The sequence below is a fragment of the Notechis scutatus genome, chromosome 1, assembly GCF_049901735.1.
Source record: "Notechis scutatus isolate UNSWTSFEM ecotype Mainland chromosome 1, rNotScu1.2, whole genome shotgun sequence".
NCBI lineage: Eukaryota > Metazoa > Chordata > Lepidosauria > Squamata > Elapidae > Notechis > Notechis scutatus.
The window spans coordinates 168579033-168603748 of record NC_142009.1 but is presented as its reverse complement, the minus strand read 5'-3'; the positions used below and the strand labels follow the sequence as shown (position 1 = coordinate 168603748).

The 24716-nt window shown below is 36.6% G+C and overlaps 1 protein-coding gene across 10 annotated transcripts in view; it reads left to right on the top strand.

Annotated features, from left to right (window-relative positions):
* ADAM23 (ADAM metallopeptidase domain 23) overlaps positions 1-24716 on the top strand; it is a 100153-nt gene that overhangs the window by 35700 nt on the left and 39737 nt on the right. For 9 of the 10 annotated variants that reach the window (XR_015746442.1, XM_087949473.1, XM_087949474.1 and 6 more), the window contains exons 9-20: positions 4833-4898; positions 8527-8598; positions 10073-10239; positions 11101-11185; positions 13454-13544; positions 14031-14082; positions 15208-15307; positions 18887-18958; positions 20740-20826; positions 21140-21220; positions 21807-21857; positions 23845-23908. Coding sequence is in view for 8 of the 10 variants with exons in the window: in XM_087949473.1 (XP_087805599.1) it covers positions 4833-4898; positions 8527-8598; positions 10073-10239; positions 11101-11185; positions 13454-13544; positions 14031-14082; positions 15208-15307; positions 18887-18958; positions 20740-20826; positions 21140-21220; positions 21807-21857; positions 23845-23908 (988 nt within the window). In the remaining 2 variants the exon portion in view is untranslated. The remainder of the gene's footprint in view (positions 1-4832; positions 4899-8526; positions 8599-10072; positions 10240-11100; positions 11186-13453; positions 13545-14030; positions 14083-15207; positions 15308-18886; positions 18959-20739; positions 20827-21139; positions 21221-21806; positions 21858-23844; positions 23909-24716) is intronic. The other variant, XR_015746443.1, reaches the window with a different exon arrangement.

The following is a 24716-nucleotide window of genomic DNA, read 5'->3' as shown; positions in this document are numbered from 1 at the left end:
GGCACAGGGTGGGATACAAAACAAACACAGTCACAGAAAACAGGTGAAGCCCCTTTTATTCCTTCACTTTGCTTCCAAGCTCCGAACATCTTTGACGGAAGACAAAAAACTCCCACATAAGCAGTTACACGAAGAAGGAAAAAAGCAACACAAAACAGGCAAGATAAGGGCTGGAAGATGTCCACAGAAAACACACACTGGGAAGGACGCCAAACTCAGAGAGGAACTTTAAACGAGAGATATTTACAGGCTTTTTGCTGCTGTTTATGTAACATGGCTTTAAATACTAACAAAACATAAACCTTTTTGAAGAAAATTAATATTTAGAAACAAAGATTTACAGTATTGAAAATGAAATCTCTAAATACTGTCATTCAAAGAATGAATGGTTTGAATTTTTATGAATGCAAATAGATTGTTACGCACAATCCATTTCTGCAACTGATGAGAAGTTCAAGAGAATTTAGCTTTCTTTCCATCAGTAAGAATTCATATGTAGCATTTTGTGATATTCATTTGCAAATATATAGATCCTGTACTTCTGGTCAGGGATTCCAAAGTCTATATGTATTTTGAAAAAGAAAGCCAGTATCACAAAGTACAATGACAAACAAACAAACGAAGTTTACAACTTGATCATATTCCCAACCTTCTTGGGAAGGCTACAGCCAATGGATTGCATACATTTTTTTAACTTTGTGTAATATGGACTCTGAATGGCTCAGAGAGGAACAAATCAGAATTGACAGTTATAAATATTCCTGTACCAAAGAAATGGGGAAACATCATATCAAACCTGAAAATATGTTATTTATTTATTTATTTATTAACATTTATCTATATACAGTGTATAAAAGCGAAATACCACTCAGGCATCATCACAAAATCTCCAGAATTGTAAAGCCTACAAACTTGAAATTTGGCACGTATGTTCCTCTTGGCTTCTAGGTGCTCACTAAGAAAGAAATGACCATCAGAGCATTAGTATTTCCTATATTATTGTTAACACACTCTGATGCTAAGGAGTTCTACTCCCCCTCCCCACCTAAAAAGAAATCTCTTCAAAATGTAAAACACAAGCAGGGGGGAGGAGTTTCAGTTTTAGTTTCACAGCACCAAGCAGCTTTAGTACAGAACAGTTGAGCTAAGCCATGCCCAGGCTCCTTGCTGTCTTCTTCCTCACACAGCAAATACTGTTTCCGTTTCCAAACAGCCCTCAACTCTCTCACACACTGACAGGATGCAAGCCAGATGAATGTTGGTAGGCAGAGGCAGAATTCCCCCCCTTATTTTCTTCCCCAAAAACAAAACCCGACCACATAGTTTTGTAGTGAGGTATCAAGCTAGTTAATCAATATTAACTATTAGCAGAAAAAGATTCATACAACACTAAAGATGCAAAATCAGATTCTGCATAATTACAACAATATGGGTTGGTTATGCTTGTCCGAATCTTTGTTCATGTGCTGATTGTATAAGTTGTATGTTTATATAAGCTGACCTTTCTTGAACATACATGTGTAATAATGACAAAAGATATGAAGTTTCTCTGAGTCAGACCATGATTCTACAGGTGACACTCGAAAAATTAGAATATAATGCAAAAATTCATTTATTTCAGTAATGCAACTTAAAAGGTGAACCTAATATATGAGATAGACTCATTACATGCAAAGCAAGATAGTTCAAGCCATGATTTGTCATAATTGAGATTATTATGGCTGACAGCTCATGAAAACCCCAAATCCACAATCTCAGAAAATTAGAATATTGTGAAAAGGTTCAATATTCTAGGCTCAAAGTAATTACAGTATTTATCGGCGTATAACACGCACTTTTTTCCCCCTGAAAATAGGGGGCAAATGATGTATGCGTGTTATACGCCGATATAATGTTAAGAAGCCAGCGGAGGCCGGGCGGTGCGAGCGGTGCGAACGGAGGCCGGGCGGTGCGAGCGGTGCGAGCGGAGGCCGGGCGGTGCGGCGGTGCAGCGGAGGCCGGGCGGTGCGAGCGGAGGCCGGGCGGTGCGAGCAGAGGGCATTATTTTGCATTATTTACCTCAGGGTCCTCAACCACCGGGCCGCGGACGGTACCGGGCCGTGGAGCACTCTCTACCGGGCCGCAAAGAATTTTTTTAAAAATGGCGGCTTTCTTCACCTTCGGTGAATGCTGCTGGGATCGGGGATCAAGGACACAAATGAAAGAAGGGGAGGGAGGAAGCAACCGAAGCCTGTCCTTCTCTCTGGGTCAGCTCTCTCAGTCGCTCTCTCGCTCCTCCACCAGCACAGGAAGAAACTGCTTCAAAGAAGCGGGGGCTTTTCCTGTCGCCGCAGCTTCCCTGAAGCGCCCGTTTCTCCCCACCCCCACCCCGTCCGCCCGCCCGCCCGCCCGCAGTGCTCCGTTCTGCCTGCCTGCCTGCCTTCGTTAATGGTTGAATCGGAACAGCTTCGGCTGAGTAAAAGAGGCGAATAGTTATTATTCTCAGCCGAAGCTGCTCCCAAACAACCAGAAACTAAGGCAGGCAGGCAGGCAGGCAGAATGGGACACTGTGGATTGAAGCGCGTGCGGGGTGGGAGTGGGGTGAAAGCGGGCGCTCGGAATAGCTGCGGCGACAGGAAAAGCCCCCGCTTCTTTGAAGCAGTTTCTTCCTGGATGGTGGAGCAGCGAGAGAGAAGCCTCCTTCTCTTCTCTTCCCCCGGTCCTTGCAAAAATTTTCTGCTTGAAACCGGTCCCTGGTACAAAAAGGTTGGGGACCACTGATTTACCTTATAAATGGTAATAATATTAATAAAAAAAGTTCTGAGCTACCCTTATTTTGCTTCAAAGTTTTTATTTAGAAATTTAATTTTTTTCCTGAAATTTCCTCTTAAAATGAAGATGCGTGTTATACGCCTGTGCGTGTTATACGCCGATAAATACGGTAGCTCTAATCAGCTAATTAAGCCAGAACACCTGCAAAGGGTTCCTGAGCCTTTAAATGGTCTCTTAGTCTGGTTCAATGAGAATCACAATCATGGGAAAGACTGCTGACCTGACAGTTGTGCAGAAAACCATCATTGACACCCTCCATAAGGAGGGAAAGCCTCAAAAGGTAATTGCAAAAGAAGTTGGATGTTCCCAAAGTGCTGTATCAGAACACATTAATAGAAAGTTATGTGGAAGGGAAAAGTGTGGAAGAAAAAGGTGCACAAGCAGCAGGGATGACCGCAGCCTGGAGAGGATTGTCAGGAAAAGGCCATTCAAAAGTGTTGGGGACTTTCACAAGGAGTGGACTGAGGCTGGAGTCAATGCATCAAGAGCCACCACACACAGACAGAGCCTGGACATGGGCTTCAAAATCTCGTATTCCTCTTGTCAAGCCGCTCCTGAACAACAAACAATGTCAGAAGCGTCTTACCTGAGCTAAAGAAAAAGAGAACTGGCTTGTTGCTCAGTGGTCCAAAGTCCTCTTTTCTGATGAGAGCAATTTTTGCATCTCATTTGGAAACCAAGGACCCAGAATCTGGAGGAAGAATGAAGAGGCACACACTGCAAGATGCTTGAAGTCCAGTGTGAAGTTTCCACAGTCTGTGTTGATTTGGGGAGCCATGTCATCTGCTGGTGTTGGTCCACTGTACTCCATTAAGTCCAGGGTCAACGCAGCTGTCTACCAGGAGATTTTGGAGCACTTCATGCTTCCTTCTGCAGACGAGCTTTATGGGGATGCTGACTTCATTTTCCAGCAGGACTTGGCACCTGCCCACACTGCCAAAAGCACCAAAACCTGGTTCAATGACCGTGGGATTACTGTGCTTGATTGGTCAGCAAACTCGCCTGATCTGAACCCCATAGAGAATCTATGCGGCATTGCCAAGAGAAAGATGAGCGACATGAGACCGAACAATGCGAGCTGAAGGCCACTATTGAAGCATCCTGGTTTTCCATAACACCTCAGCAGTGCCACAGGCTGATAGCTTCCATGCCACGCCGCATTGAGGAAGTAATTGCTGCAAAAGGGGCCCAAACCAAGTACTGAGTACATATGCATGCTTATACTTTTCAGAGGTCCGATATTGTTCTATGTACAATCCTTGTTTTATTGATTGCATGTAATATTCTAATTTTCTGAGATTGTGGATTTGGGGTTTTCATGAACTGTAAGCCATAATCATTTCAACTATGACAAATCACGGCTTGAACTATCTTGCTTTGCATTAATGAGTCTATCTCATATATTAGTTTTACCTTTTAAGTTGCATTACTGAAATAAGTGAACTTTTGCATGATATTCTAATTTTTCGAGTTTCACCTGTATTTAGTCAGTATCCAGATAATTATTCATCCTTCACCATCTGCCCCTGTGGAGGAAATAGCTTTCATGTGTATTAGGGGTGGGGTAGGTTATACTTTTTTCTAAAGTTGAAAACCCTAGCTGTTGTATCTGATAGCAACTTGGTTTTTGAAAGCATCTTTGTCATGCTCATTGGCCTTAATGGAATTCCCATCTAACAGCATGGCAGGACTGATTTTAACCTATCATCTGAAGCAGTGGCAAACCCTTTAAAATATATATTTTTTACAATTAAAACAAGAGAAGTTGTAGAAAAAGAAGAAAAAAGCAACTATATCTGTGGCTAGAAAAATGGAGTTTTGCATCCCCAAAGAATTTCCCCCTCTTTTCATTTTGGGAAAGATTGAAAAGAGACTGAATTAGATATCCCCTAGTTAAATTAATACAACATAATTTGCTCTTAGGCTTTGGTAAAACAGACTTAAGAACACAGTGCGAGTTATCATGACAAACAGTATAGCAAGCTATTTTAAAAATAATCTATTCTTTTTATAATTTACAGGCAGTGCGTGGTGTCTTTGAAGAAATGAAATACCTAGAGCTCATGATTGTTAATGACTATAAAATGGTAAGTTGATTCTATTAGTTTTTTCTATACTTTTTCAAAAAATTTGATTGTGAAAAATGCATACATACTTAATGGTAATATAGATAATTATACTTTTGAATAAAGAATTAAGGAATGTGCACTGGGAAACTCTTGGAATAAGACTACTTTATGGGTATCATAGCAGCCAGGCTTGGATTACTTGATGCCTCTATATCCAGTGTTATTTCCAGAAATGCATCTAGGAAAGACCACAAAGTTTATTCATTTTGGTCCATTTATTTGTCTTTCTCAAGGCTTGGTTCAACATTACATCTGTCATGCAATTAAAATTATGTGAGGGGACTAGAAGGACCCCAGTCATCTTCTTTGCCTTCTCTATCCTGTCCTACATGACCTGTCTCCGTATCTCTGAGGGTTTCAGGGTTCAAAATGACTATTCTCTTCATGCAAGGGCCAGTCCTATCGTTAATCAGGATGATACCTCATGTGAAACCAATGCATATAGCAGAGATTCCCTGTCTTAATAGCTACTTCTCAAATGTCTTAAAATGCTGGTATTAAGGCAGTACTGAGTTGAGGTAATCTAAGTTGATAAGACACTGAGATATGAATCAGGAAGTGCCTGATTACATTTTGTTTGACAATTATTCTAGGCAAGAAACTCACTTTCAGCCTCAGATTTCCATCTGCAATATGGGAATAATAATACTGATAAAAAATTCTGTCAGGATTGCTGCAGTGTCTCTCTACAAGGTCAGAAATTTGATGATATTTGTACATGATGTTGGAAATGCATCATGTTTGCTTATAATCTGAGAGTACAATGTTTGGAAAGATCTGTTCTGGAATTTTTTGTCCAAAGATTAACAAAATATATTTCTAGATGAGGATCTATTCTTTTTTTTTTTTTTGTAAATTTTATTTGAGTTTTCACAAAAAAAATACAAATAAAACATCTTTTTTGAAAGTAGCGTAATTCCGGGTTACATTTCTTCGTACAGACACAAATTCAGGTTCATGCTCATTTTTATGTTCTATTCCATATCTTATTATTGTTTTACATTTTCTGCATAGCTTCTCCCCTCTTTTAATTTTCTCAATTTTATTTTAATTATCTCATCTCAATTCAAATCATTATATTTATATTTTTTGTCTGTCCTGTTTCAATTATCTATTATCTTTTCTCATTAAACAAAGTTTCTCCTGTAGTTACTGATTGGAGTATGACGCCTTTATATCTTTTAAGTTTATCCATTTAACTCTTATTTAGGCTTCAATATATACCCTAAAGTTATAACATTCAATATAATACATAACTTCCATTCGGATTCTGCTTGGTACATTCTTAAAATACACACTATATTCTTAAAAAAAGAAAAAAATATAAATATATGTAATTAAAATAACACATTCCATTCCAATTCAATTCTATCATTAATATTAATATTCATTAAAATCTTAACTTTTTTAACATTACTTTTCAATTAAATATCATACTTCTATGGGAACAATTATAAGCTTTTCATAATTAATTCCCCTCCCCTCTTCACTTATATTTTATAAAACATTAACTAATTAAAATGTTCCCATCCCTTCCTAATTCAATTTACTCATTTATTTTATTTCACTTATTTTATTAACAAACATTTCACTAAATTACACTATTTTATCCCTCATTTTAATCATACATTGTTTCCAATTTTCTAAAGTTATTTCTAAGTAATAGAAATAACTATTACTAAGTAATAGAATATAACAATACAATCTTATGTACCTTTACAGAATCCCTTTTTCAGTTAAATTTTCACCCATTATCTCTAAATAGGTCCTGTTTCTCTATATCTTGTTCCAGTCCTTGGTAACTTCTTTTCCTTTCCTTCTTTCCTCTCTTCTTCTCTCTCCCCTTTTTACCCCCTTGTCTCTCTACCTCTATTTCTGTATTCCCCTCTTCTGTTGCTTTCCAGTATTATACTTATTTTTCGAATTATTTTTTTTCCTTTGGTTTTAAAGTTTTAAAGTCTTAAATTCTCCATTCTCTTTCCCCCTTTCCTTTTTCTTCCCCACATAGAATTACTTGTTCATTAAAGATGGCTTCTTCTTTGTCCCAGTCTTCTTGTTTTGCAGACGTTTCTTGTTGTTTCTCATAGTTCCAAATCTCCATTTCTAAGAATTGAAAAATGAAGCCAAAAGAACCCCTCCCTTCTTGTGCATCTTCTTTATACTTTTTAAGTTCCATTTTCAATTCATCCAGAAGTAGTGCCATTGTATAAATTTTTAAACAACCACCCGATTAATTTTAGTCATTCAAATGCAACAACCAAGAATCCAAAGATCACTAAATAATCCAAATACATGCAAGCTGTTTCTTTTTGCTCTTTTTTTTCACTTTCTCTTCCTGGGGTTCTACTGTTTAGTTACAGAATTTCAGTTAAAATGTATCTTTTAGAAGTCTTGTTGAAGTTTTACTGTAGATTCTTTTTAATTCCAGGCAGTCTCCTCCCTCTTTCCAGATCCTGCCCTTTTATTCTTTTTCTCTCCTTTCCTGCTTATGAAAAAATTTTTAGTGTCCAGAAATCTTTATTATCCCTTTGACATTTTGTTTTATTTTCAGCTTAATTGCCTGTTGATGTCAAAGCGGATTTTTCCAATTTCTTATTTAAGTCTCTTAAGTTGTCAGTATAGGGAAAGGGAGAGAAGAAAAAAAAACCAAACCTTTCCCATTTCACTTTCCTTCGCTGCTTCCGACTCTTCTTTGGGAGCGATGTTATTTTTTTGTAAGTTTAAATTCCAGGGTACCTTAGTTGTTGCTTTTGCAATTTAACCCAGTCAGCCAAAACTTTTACTTCTTATCTTCCTCCTGCACATTCTTTTCCGGTCGAGTTCTTCTTTGGGGTGGCCATTTCTGACCACTGCTGCAACCGCTTTCGGGAAAGGGAGTAATGGCCAGCTGAGGAGGAGAGCCGCATCTCTCCTCAACCCTGCTGGCAGTCTCCCCCCTCTTCACCACCTCTACGGGGTGGCTTAGCCCTGAAACCAGCCAGCTCGGGGCGCTCCAGCGGTGAGCCCGGATCGAAACCACGCACGATCGTGGATTTCTGTCTGTCGCCGAAGGAACTCAAACCAGAAGCGCCCAGGATCTATTCTTTTCATTTGTTGTGTCCCAATGATTTTAAATGGATTGTTTAGATAGTTGCCAGGAGTCAAGACTGACCATGTATAAAAATAAGCTGGTAATAAATAATTAATGTTAACAGGCTTCATTTATAAGAAGAGTTTATTATTTTTGTGAATAAAACTTTAATAGTAAACTTTCTGCAAGATACCCAGATATCTAGTTTTCTTTCTATTATTGCAAATTTAAGGCAGCTAAGTACAGTCTTTTTCAAAGAACATTTTGCACTTGAAATAAAAAATGCATTGAGTTATGTGCCACAGAAGGCTTGCAATCAATAATTCGAATTATAAGGGGAAGCTATTGCAAATATATGTTTTATGCTATTATTTGTGCAATTGACCTTTATCAATACAGTGCAAAAATGTTCAAAGAGAAATATTACTGGGGTTGCTTCTTTTTTAGGCTTTGCCAGGAAGCAATGAAGTTTAATTAATGTTTCAATTGGATTATGACTTAACATTTTTCTCCTAGTTCAAAAAACATCGGTCATCCCATAGTAATACGAATAACTTTGCGAAATCGGTGGTAAATCTCGTGGATGCTGTAAGTATTGCTATAGTCAATAAAATTAATAATACTGTATTCAGTTCAATGGGGAATGATAAAATGAAAAGGCAACATTTGTCTCATAATTCTTTTTATATTAAGAACAAAAACTAATTTACATCAGTAGCAGACTTGCCTGTCTATATCCCAATTTTTGTATTACCCAAAAGAAATACCAAAGTTTGTAGAACTACAAAAAAACTTTGAAAAGAATCCTTACTGTAGTGTAGCAAATGGTATTGCTTAAGTCATGTTGTCACCATGCAATGGACATAAATTCCACAATTTGTATCATTTGTGTGATATCTTGACATATATGATGTAATCATGGCTTCAACCAGATGCCTGTGCTACCATTCACACATATGTACTAAAAAGAAACAAACCCTTTATCCTAGAAAGAAACATTCAGTATCCTCTGAGAATGCAGAGAAAAGAAATTCATGATTTTGAAAAATGATTTTCTTTGAGTTTTACAGAAGATATTCTTTCTTTTGTGAGGTTACAGAATCAGTTTCCTGTAATGTTATCCTGTGTAGCACCCTGCACTTGTAAGCTGCCAGTGCTAAAAATGAATAAATAAATCTTTGAAAAGGAAAAGACAGAATGCCAAGAAGAAACCCTATCAATGAACTCTTTGAAAAACTGCCTTACAATACTTCCACACAAGCTTTCTTTAGAGCTTGATAAATGCAGTGCATTGAATAAGCCATCTTACAATGCTAGATACTTTCCTTCCAGTGCAACAAACACTTCAGGTTTTTTTGTGCAGATAAAGACTTTCTAGATAAAAAAAAATAGAATAATTTTGTGCATGTCCATTGTGCCCATTCTTGTCCTATTATGAAATGAGCCTGACAGAATGAAGATAGGGACAATTCTTTGAAAAAATGAAACCAAGGATTATTTGTTTAAATAGAAAATTTATCTGTGATGTTACCTTGTTGGGCAAAATACATAACTGGATCACAGGATATACTTACCTACCTATCTAATGGAGATTATGATTGCTCAAAATGCAATTTGAAGAATGAGTGAGTTTATTGAAAAGGTATTCATGAATTCAAGCATAAAAAAGCAAGAATTCTGTTTCCAGATGTTTGGAGTTACAACAAATTGTTGTTGTTCTGCTCACTTCAGGCACCCGTGTTCAGAATTATTAAATTTGAAGTGTTTAATTAAAACAAAAACAAAATCACACAGTCTGCCCATTGTCAACTGTTTTTATGATTTCCTACCACAAACTATATAGTAAATATTACATACTCATGTACTGATAATTATGCATATTGTAGTATTGACATTACTGTAAATTTAATGGAGTATTGATTATTAGGGAAGTATATTATCTAATTATATTCCAATGTTTCTCTCCTACTTTACCCTGTTTGTCTTTCCACTGATTGATTGGCTAACTGTGCATGTTTGACCCAGTGTTCCACTCCTGTGCTTGTCCTGTCTCTCCCCACAGATATACAAGGAGCAACTAAACACCAGAGTTGTTCTAGTTGCTGTTGAAACCTGGTCAGACAGAGATCGTATTCATGTCCATGCAGACCCAAGGCAGATGCTTCATGATTTTTCCCGATATCGACAGAACTTCATCAAGCAACATGCTGATGCTGTACATCTCCTCTCGTATGTAAAAAGAGGAGAGATGGTCTGGTCCACTGTTCTTCTTAAGAGGCTTAAGGATCTGTAGTCATTCCATCCTCAGGTGTTATTAATACAGCACCTCTTGACTCACCCAATGAATTATCAGGATTAGCCAAAATACTTTTAGAGCCACTTTTTCTGTTAGATATTATATTAGCCTTTTGGGGTTTCAAAACTAGAGCTTAATTGATCAGAACATTTTCCTTATTGTTTTGTGACTTGATTAACTGTACCAAAATTAAAATGGCTTTTCACAAGATTCCAAGAATTATTTCTATATAGTACAGAGATATATCTTATTCAGAAAAATGTTATCTCAATTAGGAAGCCTTTTTTCCAGGCAAGATATTTTACTGTATATTCTCTCACTTTTACATTTTTGCTTATTTATTTCTTCCTATGATGTCTTCTAAAATTGGAAATAAGTTACTTAACCCTAGCCAGTTTGGTGTAGTTATTAAAGTGCTGGCCTAGAAACTAAGAGACTATGAGTTCTAGTCTCATCTTGAGCACAAAAACTAACTGGGTGATTTGAGGCCAATTATTCTCTCAGCCCAACCCACCTCACAGGATTGTTGTTATAAGGAAAATAGGAGGCAGGAGGAATATTGGGTATGTTCATCACCTTGAATTACTTATAAATAAAGGCAAGATTTAAAAAAAACTTCAAGGGCACTCGACATAGAATTACTATGAGTATCCAGTATATATCTATGAATATTCTACTTTAATGACATTAAAGAAACTAAATAAAACAAGCCCATGTTCTCATAATTTATATTATACTATTTCATTTGAAGAAAATGATATTAATATTCTTCTTTTATCTGTCTTGTTCTGAAGGAATGTGACATTTCATTATAAAAGAAGTAGCCTAAGCTATTTTGGAGGAATTTGTTCGGTGGCTAGAGGTGTTGGAGTAAATGAGGTAATAGTTCTGTTTTGAAGAAATGTATTTATTTATCCAATTCATAAAGTCTCATGAGTATATAAGAAGTCCTTGATTACTGACCATTCATTCAGGAACTATTCAAAGTTGCAATGATGTTGAACAAATGGTACTTGGCTGTTGCATTCCCCCATGACCCACATGATCATGTGATTGCAAAGTGGAAGCTTGGCAACCAGCTCACATGTACACATACAACTGTTGCAGTGTTCTAGGTCACGTGATTACCATTTGCAATCTTCCCTGCCACCTTTTCACAATCACGGCCAGTGCGAAATCTGGCAGGAATTCAGGAGTAACTTCCACACTAAGAAAGGATTTTTTGAAATGACCATCAGAGCATTAGTATTTCCTATATTATTATTAGCATGTTCCGATGCTAAGGAGTTCTACTCCCCCTCCCTACCTGAAAAGAAATCTCTTCCAAATGCAAAACACAAGCAGAGAAGTTTCTGTTTCTGTTTTACTTTCACAGCAGCCAACAGCTTTACTACATAACAGTTGAGCTAAGCCACACCCAGGCTCCTTGCTGTCTCCTTCTTGCTCACACAGCAAATACTGTTTGACTTTCCAAACAGTCCTCTGATGCTACTCTCCCTCCCCACCTGAAAAGAAATCTGTTCCAAATGCAAAACACAAGCAGAGAAGAGGAGTTTAGTTTCAGTTTTACAGTAGCAAACAGCTTTAGTACAGAACAGTTGAGCTAAGCCATGCCCAGGCTCCCTGCTGTTTCCTTCTTACTCACACAGCAAATACTGTTTGAGTTTCCAAACAGCCCTCAACTCTCTCACACACTGACAGGATGCTAGCCAGATGAATACCAATTGATGCTGGTAGGCAGAGGAAGATTCCCCCCCACCCTTTATTTTCTTCCTCAGTTCAGACAAATCCGTTCCTTCTACTGTAACATCAGTTAAAGGGAAACGAGGCAAAAAATGCAGAAAAAGATTTACAGATGTGATTAGGAAAACACAAGTAAGGGAAGCTACACACAAGTATTGTCAAAGTATCCCCATGTCAATAGACCGGCTGTAAAAAACTATATATCTAATAACCCCTACGTTCATCGGTTGTAAATGAGATCAATGCCTTGGACTAATAAGTATTTGTCTGGTTTTCAATATGAACCTCAGATTCATTATTCCAAAACTGAAACCTTGGTTATATTGTGCCTGGTCCCATGCTCTAAAGTGGCAGGATGAGAGTCCTGGGATGTGCTGCAGTAACAGTAAAGTCCACCTCCCTCCCCTTCAGTCCTACCCTAAACCCTTACACAGCCTTCTCACCCACCAGCATCCAATGGAAAACCACTTTCTTTCTGCTGACCGGAAGTACAACGGATGCTTCCAAATGATGTCTTTTGGAGCCAGAGAGGTGAAGGAGGGAAATTTTATGCCAACATTCAAAGTGCAGGGGCAGGTCTAACATAGGATAGGGAGTATAATGGCAGGGCATCAGCAGCAGCCTTCATTTCTCCAGATATACTTTGTTGGTGACGATGACAATTTGAGAATCATCCGTTGTGAAATCTATCGATTCTATATATATATAAAAGCGAAATACCACTCACACATTATCACAAAATCTCCAGAACCATAAAGCCTACAAACTTGAAATTTGGCACATATGTTCCCTTTGGCTTCTAGGTGCTCACTAACAAAGGATTTTTCAAAATGATCATCATTAGTATGTCCTATATTATTATTAACATGCTCTGATGCTAAGGCGTTCTACTCCCCCTCACCACCTGAAAAGAAATTTCTTCCAACTGCAGTTCAGCTAAATCAACCCAGGCTCCTTGCTGTCTCCTTCTTGCTCACACAGCAAATACTGTTTCAGTTTCCAAACAGCCCTCAACTCTCTCACACACTGACAGGACATTAGCCAGATGAATACTGATGGATACTGGTAGGCAGAGGCAGATTTCCCTCCCTTATTTTCCTCCCAAAAAACTTGCCCAATCACATAGTTTTGTAGCAAAGCACGGGTACCCTGCTAGTTAGTAAGATATTTCCAGAGAAATGTTAGGATCCAGCTTAAGTCATGTACAAAAAAATATAATGTTTATTTATGGTCACTGACCAGAATTGCAAACAGAAACACTTTAAAAATAGACATAAAGTAAAATAAAACAAGATAAAAATGTCTACAACATTTTGTGATGGAAGTTTTATGTTAAACTTATAATAATTTGGATTTGCCTCTTTTTTCACCCTAATTTAATTGAGGTTGATCTTTCCCTAATAGTATGGGCTTTCCTGGGCAATAGCACAAGAATTGTCCCAAAGCTTGGCTCAGAATCTAGGAATACAGTGGGAACCAGCATCCAGAAAACCAAGTATGTGCCAAGTCTCCTGTTATCAAACTAAATGTTTGTATAGTTTTATATTCTCCAAATAGAGCTAATTATTTTGTTGTCTAAGAATCTTTTAAGTCAATTCAAGCAACTAGATTTCTCTGCACATGCATCATTTTTGGTCATGCATGCTCATGGAGACAACTTACCTATGTAGTCACTAGAAGTCAAAAATAATTTGATGGAACATAATCACTTAATCAATCGTGCATGTCTACACAGACATACAGTAGTGTCTTAACCTTTTCTTTGTTGAGAAGAGATTAGTTCACTCATTGCAGTCTTTCAGATGTGAATGTGGAATTCCTTTATACTTATCAGATATACTATTCAAAATGCAAAGATGTGAAGAGTGAAAATACTGTACTTACTGTATTTGTTCTCTACGGTGTATTTTGTTGTATATATTGTCAACTAATTTTATTCTCTCTCTCTCTCTCCCTTCCTCTCTCGTTTATGTCTTTTAAGAAGGGTGCGATTGTACAGAATCCTGGGGTGGATGCATCATGGAGGAAACAGGGTTTGTAGTGATAATTGATTCTTATACACAGTACAATTATTGTTTAAATTTTGCTCAGGCCAAATTTAAAAAATGATGTGGTTCATAAGAAGAAACATTTATTCATCTTATTGTTTTCTGTTACCATAGAGGGAAAATTGTTTTAATCATTTTTTTAAACCTATACAAAAAAAACCTATGAATTTATTTTATAAATAATTGTTTGTAAAAAAAAGTCAAATAATTTCTGACTTTAAAGTCTTGCCTGTTTTTCTTATTTTTTCATGACAAGAAATTAGAAAGGATCATAGAAAAAGTGTATAATTTTAAAAGTAAAAAAAACAAGTTTAAATAGAAATAGTGTTAGATCAATAACTTGTTTTTTCTCACTTGCTTGTAGTAGTGCATAATGCCTTATGCGACCATTTGTCTCTGTGTGATATTAATCACACTACATGGTCAAGTGAATTCAATTGAATATTGACTTGTTGTTTGATGAAAATTTCTAAATGTTAACTTGTGTATTCTCTATTCTGATTTGTTTAAACATAATGCAAAAATAAATAATAATTAGAACTTGAAAGTGAGCTGTTTCATTTCCTGAAAAATGGAGCTTCAGTAATAGATAAAAACAATTACACTAAAAATAGGGGGGAAAGGTAAGATTACTTTTCAAATCACAGACACCAAATTTTCTGTGACTTTTTAAAAAGAGCTCAGTGAAAGAGTTTCATATAATTGGAGGAGAAAAGTCATAGGTATAGATTAAAAATATAGTCCAAAACACAGAATATTCCATTTGTGGTTTGCCAGTTTGCGCAGAAAGATGTAGACAATTTTAATTTTTTTTCAAAGTGCCAAAACAAAACTCTAAATAAAGATTACAAATATTTATGTGTGGTCAGAAAAGCATGCTTTCAGACAGGGAGTAAGATGCTTAATCCAGTTTGACTAAACATACGTCTGAAATAAAGTAGTCAAAAATCTGTGTAAAATATGAAAAGTGGTTTTAAAAGTTGAACTATTAATATCTGCCACAAAAGTATGCTACTGTACTGATCTATTTGCTTTCAAAAAAACCTAGATATTTCTTTATGGATGTGCAAAGAACCATTTCTTTAATATTTTGCTATTGTTTTATTTCAGTGTCTATCACCCCAGAAAATTCTCAAAATGCAGCATTGCTGAATACAGAGATTTTTTACTCCGTGGAGGAGGTTTTTGTCTTTTCAACAGGCCTACAAAGGTGCATTCCTTATAATCTTTTCTAAGGAAGGTAGCAAACTGGATGATGGTACATTTTGAGTGGATTGGGATGGAAATGGAGGAAAGAAAGGGGAAAATGTCATCTCTTCTTGCCTACTACAGGTAGTTCTCAACATATGGCCACAATTGGGACCAGAACTTCTGTTACTAACTTCTGGTCACGTTAAGTGAGTCATGCCTAATGTTTGCTACAGTTGTTAAGCAAACGGGACTGTTGTTAAGCAAATCACATAATCATTAAGTGAATTCGGTTGCCCCTATTGACTTTGCATGGCAAAAGCTGCCTCAGAAAGTTGCAAATGGCAATTATTTCGCCCTGGGACACTGCAACTGTCATGACTGCAAGAATGCTGCAATGGTTGTAAGTGCAAGGAAATGATCATAAGTCACTTTTTTCAGTGCCATCATAACTCCAAATAGGCATTAAATAAATGTCATAAGTCAAAGACTACCTGTATCATTCCTGCTCTAACTTACATCAAGGTTTAGCATAATAACAGAAAAAAATAATAAATAATAAATTTCATTTGTATTTCAACATACTTCAGGACCTTCTTCCTCACCTCAGGATTTTAACCTCATAACAACGCTGTGGTTTAAGTTGTAGTGAGATCCACAATTGAGTGAGAATTTGTGTGATCAATTTCATCTGTGATGATAGAATACAATAAATATCTATGATTGACAAATGTGTTAACATTGGTCAAGACCATTATGTGGCTTGTGATTTTGGCTTGCTCAATGTTTATGTATAATATAGACCAGGGGTCTGCAACCTTAAACACTCAAAGAGCCATTTGGACCCATTTCCCACAGAAAAGAAAACACCGGGAGCCACAAAACCTGGGTGGGCGTGGCCAACTCGACATTACTCACACCCACCCAGTCACATGACACCCCCAGCCATGCCTACCCAGGTTTTGTGGCTCCCGGTATTTTCTTTTCTTGGGAAACAGGTATCTCTGTATGTGTGTCTCTCTCTTTCTCTCATCTTTCTCTCTCTCCTCCTTCTCTCTCTTTCTCTCTCTCCTCTCTCTCTCTTTCTCGTTCCCTGTCTCTTTCTGTCTCTTTCTCCCTCATCTCTCTTTTTTCTCATCTCTTTTCCCCTTTCTTTCTTTTCTCTCTCTCTCTTTCTCTCTCACTCCCTCTCTCATCTCTTTCTCCCTCATCTCTCTTTTCTCTCTCTCATCTCTTTTCCCCTTTCTTTTTCTTTTTTTCTCTCTCTCTCTTTCTCTCTCACACTCCCTCTCTCATCTCTTTCTCCCTCTCCCTCCCTCTCTCTCTGTGTGTGTGTGTGCGTGTGTGTGTGTGTCTGTTCCCTCTTGAACCATTTCCAAAAACAGGCGAGGGTTGGGTGTTGTCTTTTTTGCTGATGTTGTTCTTTCTTCTTCTTTGGGTGCTTTTTACCGTATGATTTAAATCAAGAGTCATTTCAGGTTCCCAGATAAATGAAGCTCTTTTGTCCCCCTGCTGTAGCTCCCTGTCGGCTGAACCCATTGCCAACTCCATGGCCTGCTCGCTGCTCTTGCAGCGCCATGCACAGCACACTTAAATTTAGTGCATTTCACAATGGGGGAGACAGCATCCCCTCCTCCTCCTGGAGCCCATTACGATGTGGAGCATGGGCTATAGCCAGCCCAGCCAGTGTCTCGGGGTGGAGAAAGTCATGTGTCCCCCTGAGTGGCTGAGGTGCATGCAGCACCAATAAGAGCTGGAAGAAGAGGCAAGCATAAGACTGCTTTTCTCCTGCTCTGGAATACGGAGCAAGTTTCCATCCGCCGCCGTCACCCTTCCCTTCTCAGGGCAGGCGAGGAGTGAATGGGAGGGGAGGGTGAGGGGTGGTGCCAGCCACTGGTGAGATCATCTGACAGGGAGCCACAAGAGATGGCCCCAAAGAGCTGCATGCGGCTCTGGAGCCTCATGTTGTCAAGCCCCGATGTAGAAACTATAGCTTATTCAAAAGCTCTAGTTTAAAAAAGCTAAGTGTTATGCTCCCTCCTTCCTTATGCATTGTAAGGATCTAAGAGTCACATGTAAACATCATCCTTTAACCCTATAACCTAATATCGTGATGGCGAACCTATGCCATGCATGCCAGCCATCACCTGTTGCTCTTCTGGGTTTCGGTGTGCTTCACATGTGTGGGAGTACCAGAAACTGGAAGAGCAGCTCCCTAGAGTGCATGCACGCACCGGCCAGCTGGTCTTTGCGCACATGGGAGCGCCAGAAACCAGAAGAGCAACTCCCTAGAGGGAGTCTTCGTGTACATGTGCATTAGAAACTGGAAGACCAGGTCGCCAGCACACATGTGTACACTGGGAAGCTAAGCTTTCAGTTTCCGGTGCTCCCATGCGCACACATCAAGGAGCTGCTCTTCTGGTTTCCGGTGCGTGCACATGCACACGCTCCCGTTTTGGTACTCATTGCTCAAAATGTTAGCCACCACTTACCTAAAGGATGAGGAATAAGTTGCTATCTCCTGTACTGTCCAAATTCCATGCCCATATTCTCTTTTGTGTTTGACTATGTCATAATGCTCCTCCTGTCAGTGGACAAATATTTCCCCATGGGAACTATAAAGCTCTCAAAATTGCAAATTGGCCTACTGATATAGACTTTGAATTAATGTTAGTATGATAGAATCCAGTTTTTTAATATTCCTAGCTAAAAAGAACAATCGTGAGAGGGATGATTAAAATCTCAGCCTTACAAAGCTGTTATTCACCTTTGTTCTAATCTATGCATTAAGATTAGTATCATTTAATGATGAGCTGTCTCTCAATTCAGTCAAATTCACAGTCTTTCATAAGTGAGAATAATACAGGATATAGGGTAAGAATATTGCCCTGGTGGTCTTACGTGTTACATATACTCACTTATCAGAAAAATTAACTTTGTAACCTATGTAAAACTGACCCAACTTACAATTATAACTAGGAAGTAGGAGGGTTTCCAGGAGTTATGCTTTATTCCCAAAGCACAAGATATCTTTGCTTTGGGTTCAAGAGCATTCACTGAACATACTTAACATGCAATACCCTCATCTTTGAGAAACCACTTAAATCAATAACTTCGTCTTTCAGCAGGTGCTTTAAGCTTTTAGAGACATTCCTATTTTGGCATTCTTGAAAGTACTCCTGGCTTTGATGAGCTGCAGGAAAGAGAAAAAAATGGCTCTTCAGATTGGAAGTCAGTGTTATTTATTCAATAAATTAGATACAGTAAGGAAAAGAATCACAGAGGCAACTGAACCACGTTCCTAACTCCTTTTAAGATAGATATTACTATCTATACTCAACATCTAAAGAACAGAAAATGGCAGAGCCAAATAAATATGTGAGATGAACAAGTTCCAAGTCAGCAGTGCAGTTCCTCTGAAGTTTTGCTCTCTATTCAATTACTCCTGAGAAAAATCTCCAGCAGAAATCTGCTGTTCATTTTTAATGACCAGCTTCAGAACAGTATTTCATAAGCATGTATACCTTAAATATATACCTGAATCTTTTAATGGTAGTTAGATAATAACATTTTTTCTTAAATGTGTGGGTTTTTTTTCCAGTTGTTTGATGCCACTGAATGTGGAAATGGGTATGTGGAACCAGGCGAAGACTGCGACTGTGGTATCCAAACGGTATTATTTTCACCTTAAAATGAAAGCTTTAAAGTAGATAATTACTGATAAGGTGCTGTTCATTTTCATGGGGCATAAAATAATAAAGATAGTGATGGAAGAGGTTTTTGACTTCTATTCCTGCTCCCACTCCCTTTGAGATCACCTGAGCAGGAGTGGAAATCATCAGAACTCTCATTTGGTGAGTTCTCTTTTGCTTGGTATAAAGCTGGGCAGAATGTATTTCTTTCCTAATTAATCGGAGCTATGTTTCTGATCTTAACTTAAGTTATATACATAAATATTTTAGCCTAGTGGCATGTCCCAATATTAAAACAATAATCTTGCAGTCTGGGCTGAGGGGATTCTGAGCCTTCAGAAAAATAATCAGTGTTTTAAATGTTATTTATTATATTAATTATTTTGGTTTGACATTCTATAATATATTTGGCACATAACATAACTTATTCTGGGTGGTTGTTGATATGATATTACAGGTAGTCCTCAACTTACAACCACAACTGAGCCCAAAATGTCTGTTGCTAAGTGAAACATTTGTTAAGTGAGTTTTGCCCCATTTTATGACCTGTCTTGTCACAATTGTTAAATGAATCATTGCAGTTGTTAGAATAGTAACATGATTGTTAATAGAACCTGTCTTCCTTATTGACTTTGCTTGTCAGAAAGTCACAAAAGGTGATCACCTGACCCCAGGACAGTGCAACCATTATAAATTTGAGTCAATTTTCAAGCAACTGAATTTTGATCGTGGGGATGCTGCAATGATAATACGTGATAATAAGTGTGAAAAATATTTTTTGGGTGCCATTGTAACTTCAAACGGTCACTAAACGAACTGTTGGAAGTCAAGGATTATCTGTATTCAGTACAGAGATTCAGTACTATCAATTTCAATCCCTGAGAGGTATGTTAGGTTGTGGCAAGGTACAATTCTAATAAATTAATAAATCAATAAATCTTAATAGGGAAACCTGTCATTGATTTTGCAAATGTGTATTTATAAGCAAGGAATCATATATACAAATGTAAACATCTATCTATGGAGCAGTACTTTCTAGGCTCTTTTTCCACTGTAACCACTGGTGCAATGTCACACTTTGTTCTGGAGGATCTTCTATCTCTTAACAATATATTCTAAAAGTGCACTGTAAGATCCTAGAGAAAGGACTCAGTCCTTCTCCATTTTGCAATAAAGTTCAATCAGCAGAAGTCGAATCACTGAATACTTTCATTCAACTTTTATCATTATTATTTATAATTAATATGTTACTGTCCAATAAAAGTTTGGAAACATATTGGCTCTTGGATCTGCTGATCAACATTGATTTGGCAAATTAAATTCCCAATCTCCCGTCATTTGGGCCTGAAAAGGTCCATTTTTTGTTTTCATTCTCGTTGCCAGATATTTTGAAACCAGGATGATCTACCAAGTGGTCTGGCTGCCAGCAGTTGCTAATTTGTTTAATTCACACTGTGGCACTATGCAGGGTGCACCACAAGGAAGCAAACTAGCTTCACACCCCACATCAAACTGTAAATCACATCATGACTGGCTGTAAGCTGAGGACATATAATGGTTCAATCTCTGATTTTTTTAAAAAATTTAAAACCATGCTGCGTTTAAATGGTTAGAAAGCTTAGACATTAGCATTTGAACATAAAACATATATTTTATTATGTTTTACTAATCTAGGTGGAATGCTAATGTATGTTGTAGTCCATGTATGATATGCCATATGCCAAATAAATAATCATCATTAATATACTGTATACTTTTTAAGGACTGCCATGCAGAATGCTGTAAAAAGTGTTCCCTTTCTAATGGAGCTCATTGCAGTGATGGTCCATGTTGTAATGACACCTGCCTTGTAAGTTATTTTAATTGCATCTTTACTAAGTGGCACTGAATTAGAAAATGTAATTCCATAAGATAAAAAAAAACTAACTGAGCTACTATTAGGAATAAAGGCTCCTGGGCAGAGAGATACCACAACTTAACTGTTTCCCTGAAAATCATATCACCCCACCCCACCGGTTGCTTTTCTACCAATGAATGAAAATGATACTGTACTTGTATATGATTTTTTTCACCCAATTAAAAGGCTAATATTTTTTTTTTAAAGTCTTAAATGCTTGGTTGTTACTTGACTGTTTTTTAACTGAAAATATTTTGACTTTCAGTTTTTTCCACGAGGCTTTGAGTGTCGCTATGAAGTGAATGAATGTGATATTACTGAAATCTGTACTGGTGACTCCGGCCAGGTAATGACACAATGTATTTTGAATATATTAATATTGATTTATCAGTAAGGTGATCTCCTTCCCTTTCATTTGTGTAACAATACTAAACTTTCACCTAGGACCAAAATTTGAATTTGAGAAAGGTGGGGAAAAAGATACTTTCTATGTCTAAAACCTAAGCTGTGCTGATATACATATTCCCAAATGATTTAGGATCCATATTTTTTTTTTTTAATTCTTGGGATTATGAATTCTTTTTAAAAAAATTTAATTTTTACATAACGTAAAAATTCAATTTCAATCAAGCAGTGTGTTGTCTGGGTACAATTATTTTTAATAAATCATAATCAAAATGTTTACAATAATATTCATCACACAAATATTAATTCTATAATAACGTTAATATTTTACTTATCTACTTTAACAAGTCTCCTTTATAACTTTAGTCCTTTTTATATCTCCATATTTCTAACTTCTGTTTTTTTATTATCTAACCATTGGTAAAATAATTCACCACCCAGCAATACCCTACATGAACAGAAAATGCAAATAAATTCTAAGGGATAATTCCACTGTTTTTAAAGTAAAGGAATACTTTGCCTTTCAGTGCCCACCCAATCTTCATAAGCAAGATGGATTTGCTTGCGATTCAAATCAGGTAAGTTAAAACAGAGCCTGCATGAGCTTAGCCTATATCAGGACAGTGTTTTTGGAAGTTGCGACACTCTCAATTTCACTTCACAGGGTGTCACTCAGGGATGCTCACAAAGGTTATAGAAGCAGGCTAGGTGGCTATTAAGGAAGGGATTTTTCCCCCAAACTGTCAGATATGTAAGAATGAATAAACAATTGTTCAGAAATTTTGGTTTAAAAATAAGGGGGGGGGTGGCGAAATATGTAGCATATGGAGCCATAAAACCTAGTGCCATCAGGCACCTAAAATGTTATATTTCCTCCTTCTCCTCCTTCCTCTCCCACAGTTATGAGATATATGGCTTCTGGTCACTTTTTGCATATATATTTTTTAAACAAATTTTATTAATTTTCAAAGACAATACACAAACAAACAAAACATAAAACGTCTTTTCTGAAAGCTGCTTGATCCCGGGTTACATCTCTTCATACAGACACAAATTCAAATTCATGTTCATTTATATACCATTCCATATCTTATTACCATTTTCCATTTTCTATATAGCTTCTCACCTCTTTTAATTTTCTTAGTTTTATTTTATTTATCTCATCTCAATTCAGATCATTATGTTTATTATTCTTTGTCTGTTCTGTTTCCAGCTATCTATTTATCTTTTCTCTTTAAACAAAATTTCTCCTGTACACTAATTGAAGTGTGACGCCTTTAACTCTTTCCCCTAAATTTATAACAGTTAGCATAGTACATAACTTCCATTGGGATTCTGTTTGGTACATTCTAAGGTTACACATTATGTTTTGAAAAAAGAAAAATTTATAAGTATGTAATATAATTAAAACAACAATCCATGTCAATTCGAATCTAATCATTAATATTAATATTCATGTAAATCTTAAACATTTTACACATTATTTTTCAATTGAATATCATACTTTTATGGGAACACTTGTACTTTCCATAGTTATTTCCCCCCCACTTCACATCACTTATATTTTAAATCATTGTATCATTAAAATGTTCCCATTTCCTCCTACTTCAATTTCTCTCATTTATTTCATTGCCTTCCCTTTTATTCACAAAAATTTCACTAAGTTACACTGAATATTTTATCCCATTTTTTAATCACATGTTGTTTCCAATTTTCTAACATTATTTCTAAATACAAATATAACAATACACTTTTATGTACCTTTTCGCATATTATTGATGCCTGTTGCATGCTGCCATTGTTGCGCACCACTGTCAGAAAGGCTTCAGCCTAGATCCTGCTTAAGTTATTAATACTTTTTACAGGGGTTTTCCCCTTCTTGCTTGATGGGTAATAATATTCTTTGGATGTTGTTTTCTTTTTTTGTTTTGATGGCTTATGCTGTTTTAAATGTTATTTGGTTATTAGCTACTTTAAGCTTTAAAATGCTTTCTTTAAATATAGGAACTATTTAAGTAACTAGTAATGCAAATTTCATTACTCTAGTTTACTTTTGCTATTTCCTTGTGTAATTATTCTATCCAATATAATTATTCTTTTCACTGAGTACTGCATGTGTTACGTCTTCTCAGCAGTTACTAGGATAATTCTCTAAGCTCTATTTGATATCCCCTGAGTTTACTTCATTATGCTGGGAATTCTATTCTGCAACTTTTACCTTCTTTCAAATTCTACTTTGCAACTTGGGATGTATAGTTTCAGGCTCGAGATAAAAAAGCAATGTAACTGCTTTTTGTTCACATATTTTAATGTCTCTTTATTAAAGAGGGAACTCTCAAATCTCCAAACTTGCCTGGAAGCAAAATATAAAGTTATACTAACATTTTATTAGCCTGGTGGGAAAAAAAAGATTTTGAGCATCCTAGCTATCTTGAAAGCAAAGCCAAGCAGTATTATTAGAAAATTTTTGGGCTCCCTGCTAGTAAAAAGGACAAGGCTCATGGCAATATCTGGCTTTTTATGGACAAAGAAGTATGATGCTGACTACAATGTATTCCCATTTAGGGACGTTGCTATAGTGGGGAGTGTAAGACAAGAGATAATCAATGCAAATACATCTGGGGCAATAGTAAGTTAATTTATACAAAAATATTTCTTAGCATATTCTATCAGCTTTTTACTATGTTATGAATGAATTAAAAGGTAATGTTGTATAAAAATAATTTGTAAGGGCACTTTGGAATTTATATGTGCAGACTTAGTACTAATTCTCCCTACCCTATGTTGACATTTAAAAAGCTTCTCTCTCCTCTCCCTCTCCTTGTCTCTCTCCCTGTCTCTTTTGATCAATATATGTGATTTATATTATCCTCTATTGTCTGTGGGTGTTTCAGCATTTTGGGGAACAGGCCTTATTCTCAGAATCAGGATCAATGTAATTTGGTGTATCATGTTTGAAAAGAGGGGTGGGTGAATCTGAATGAAGAACTGTGTTGCTTTGCAGAAAGCTTCCACAGAGTTTTAGCAGAATCGGAGGATAAAATCTCTTCTCCTCCATAAAATATTCCCAAATAAGTCCCTCTTACCTACAAATTAAAAAAAATTAATTGCAAACATACAAGATTTACTAAGTTTTTTTTGTCCTTGACAAAAAGAAGTATCTTCCAGACCTTCTCATTGTATTAGGAAAATAACTCTATCTTTTGTTGTTGTTGTTTTTCTGCCTTCTTGTTCTTAATAGACAATATACAGTTTTTTTATAATCTTATATCCCAGACAGAAGCAGTAAATTTTTTAGGCATATGAAATTTTTTGGGGACATTCACTTTTTTAAAAAGGAAATCATATGATACATTACTACTGGTATTTGGTTCTTTGCTTTTAATTTATTTAAACATACAATAAGCAGTAAAACACTAAAAAGAAAAATAGGAAAA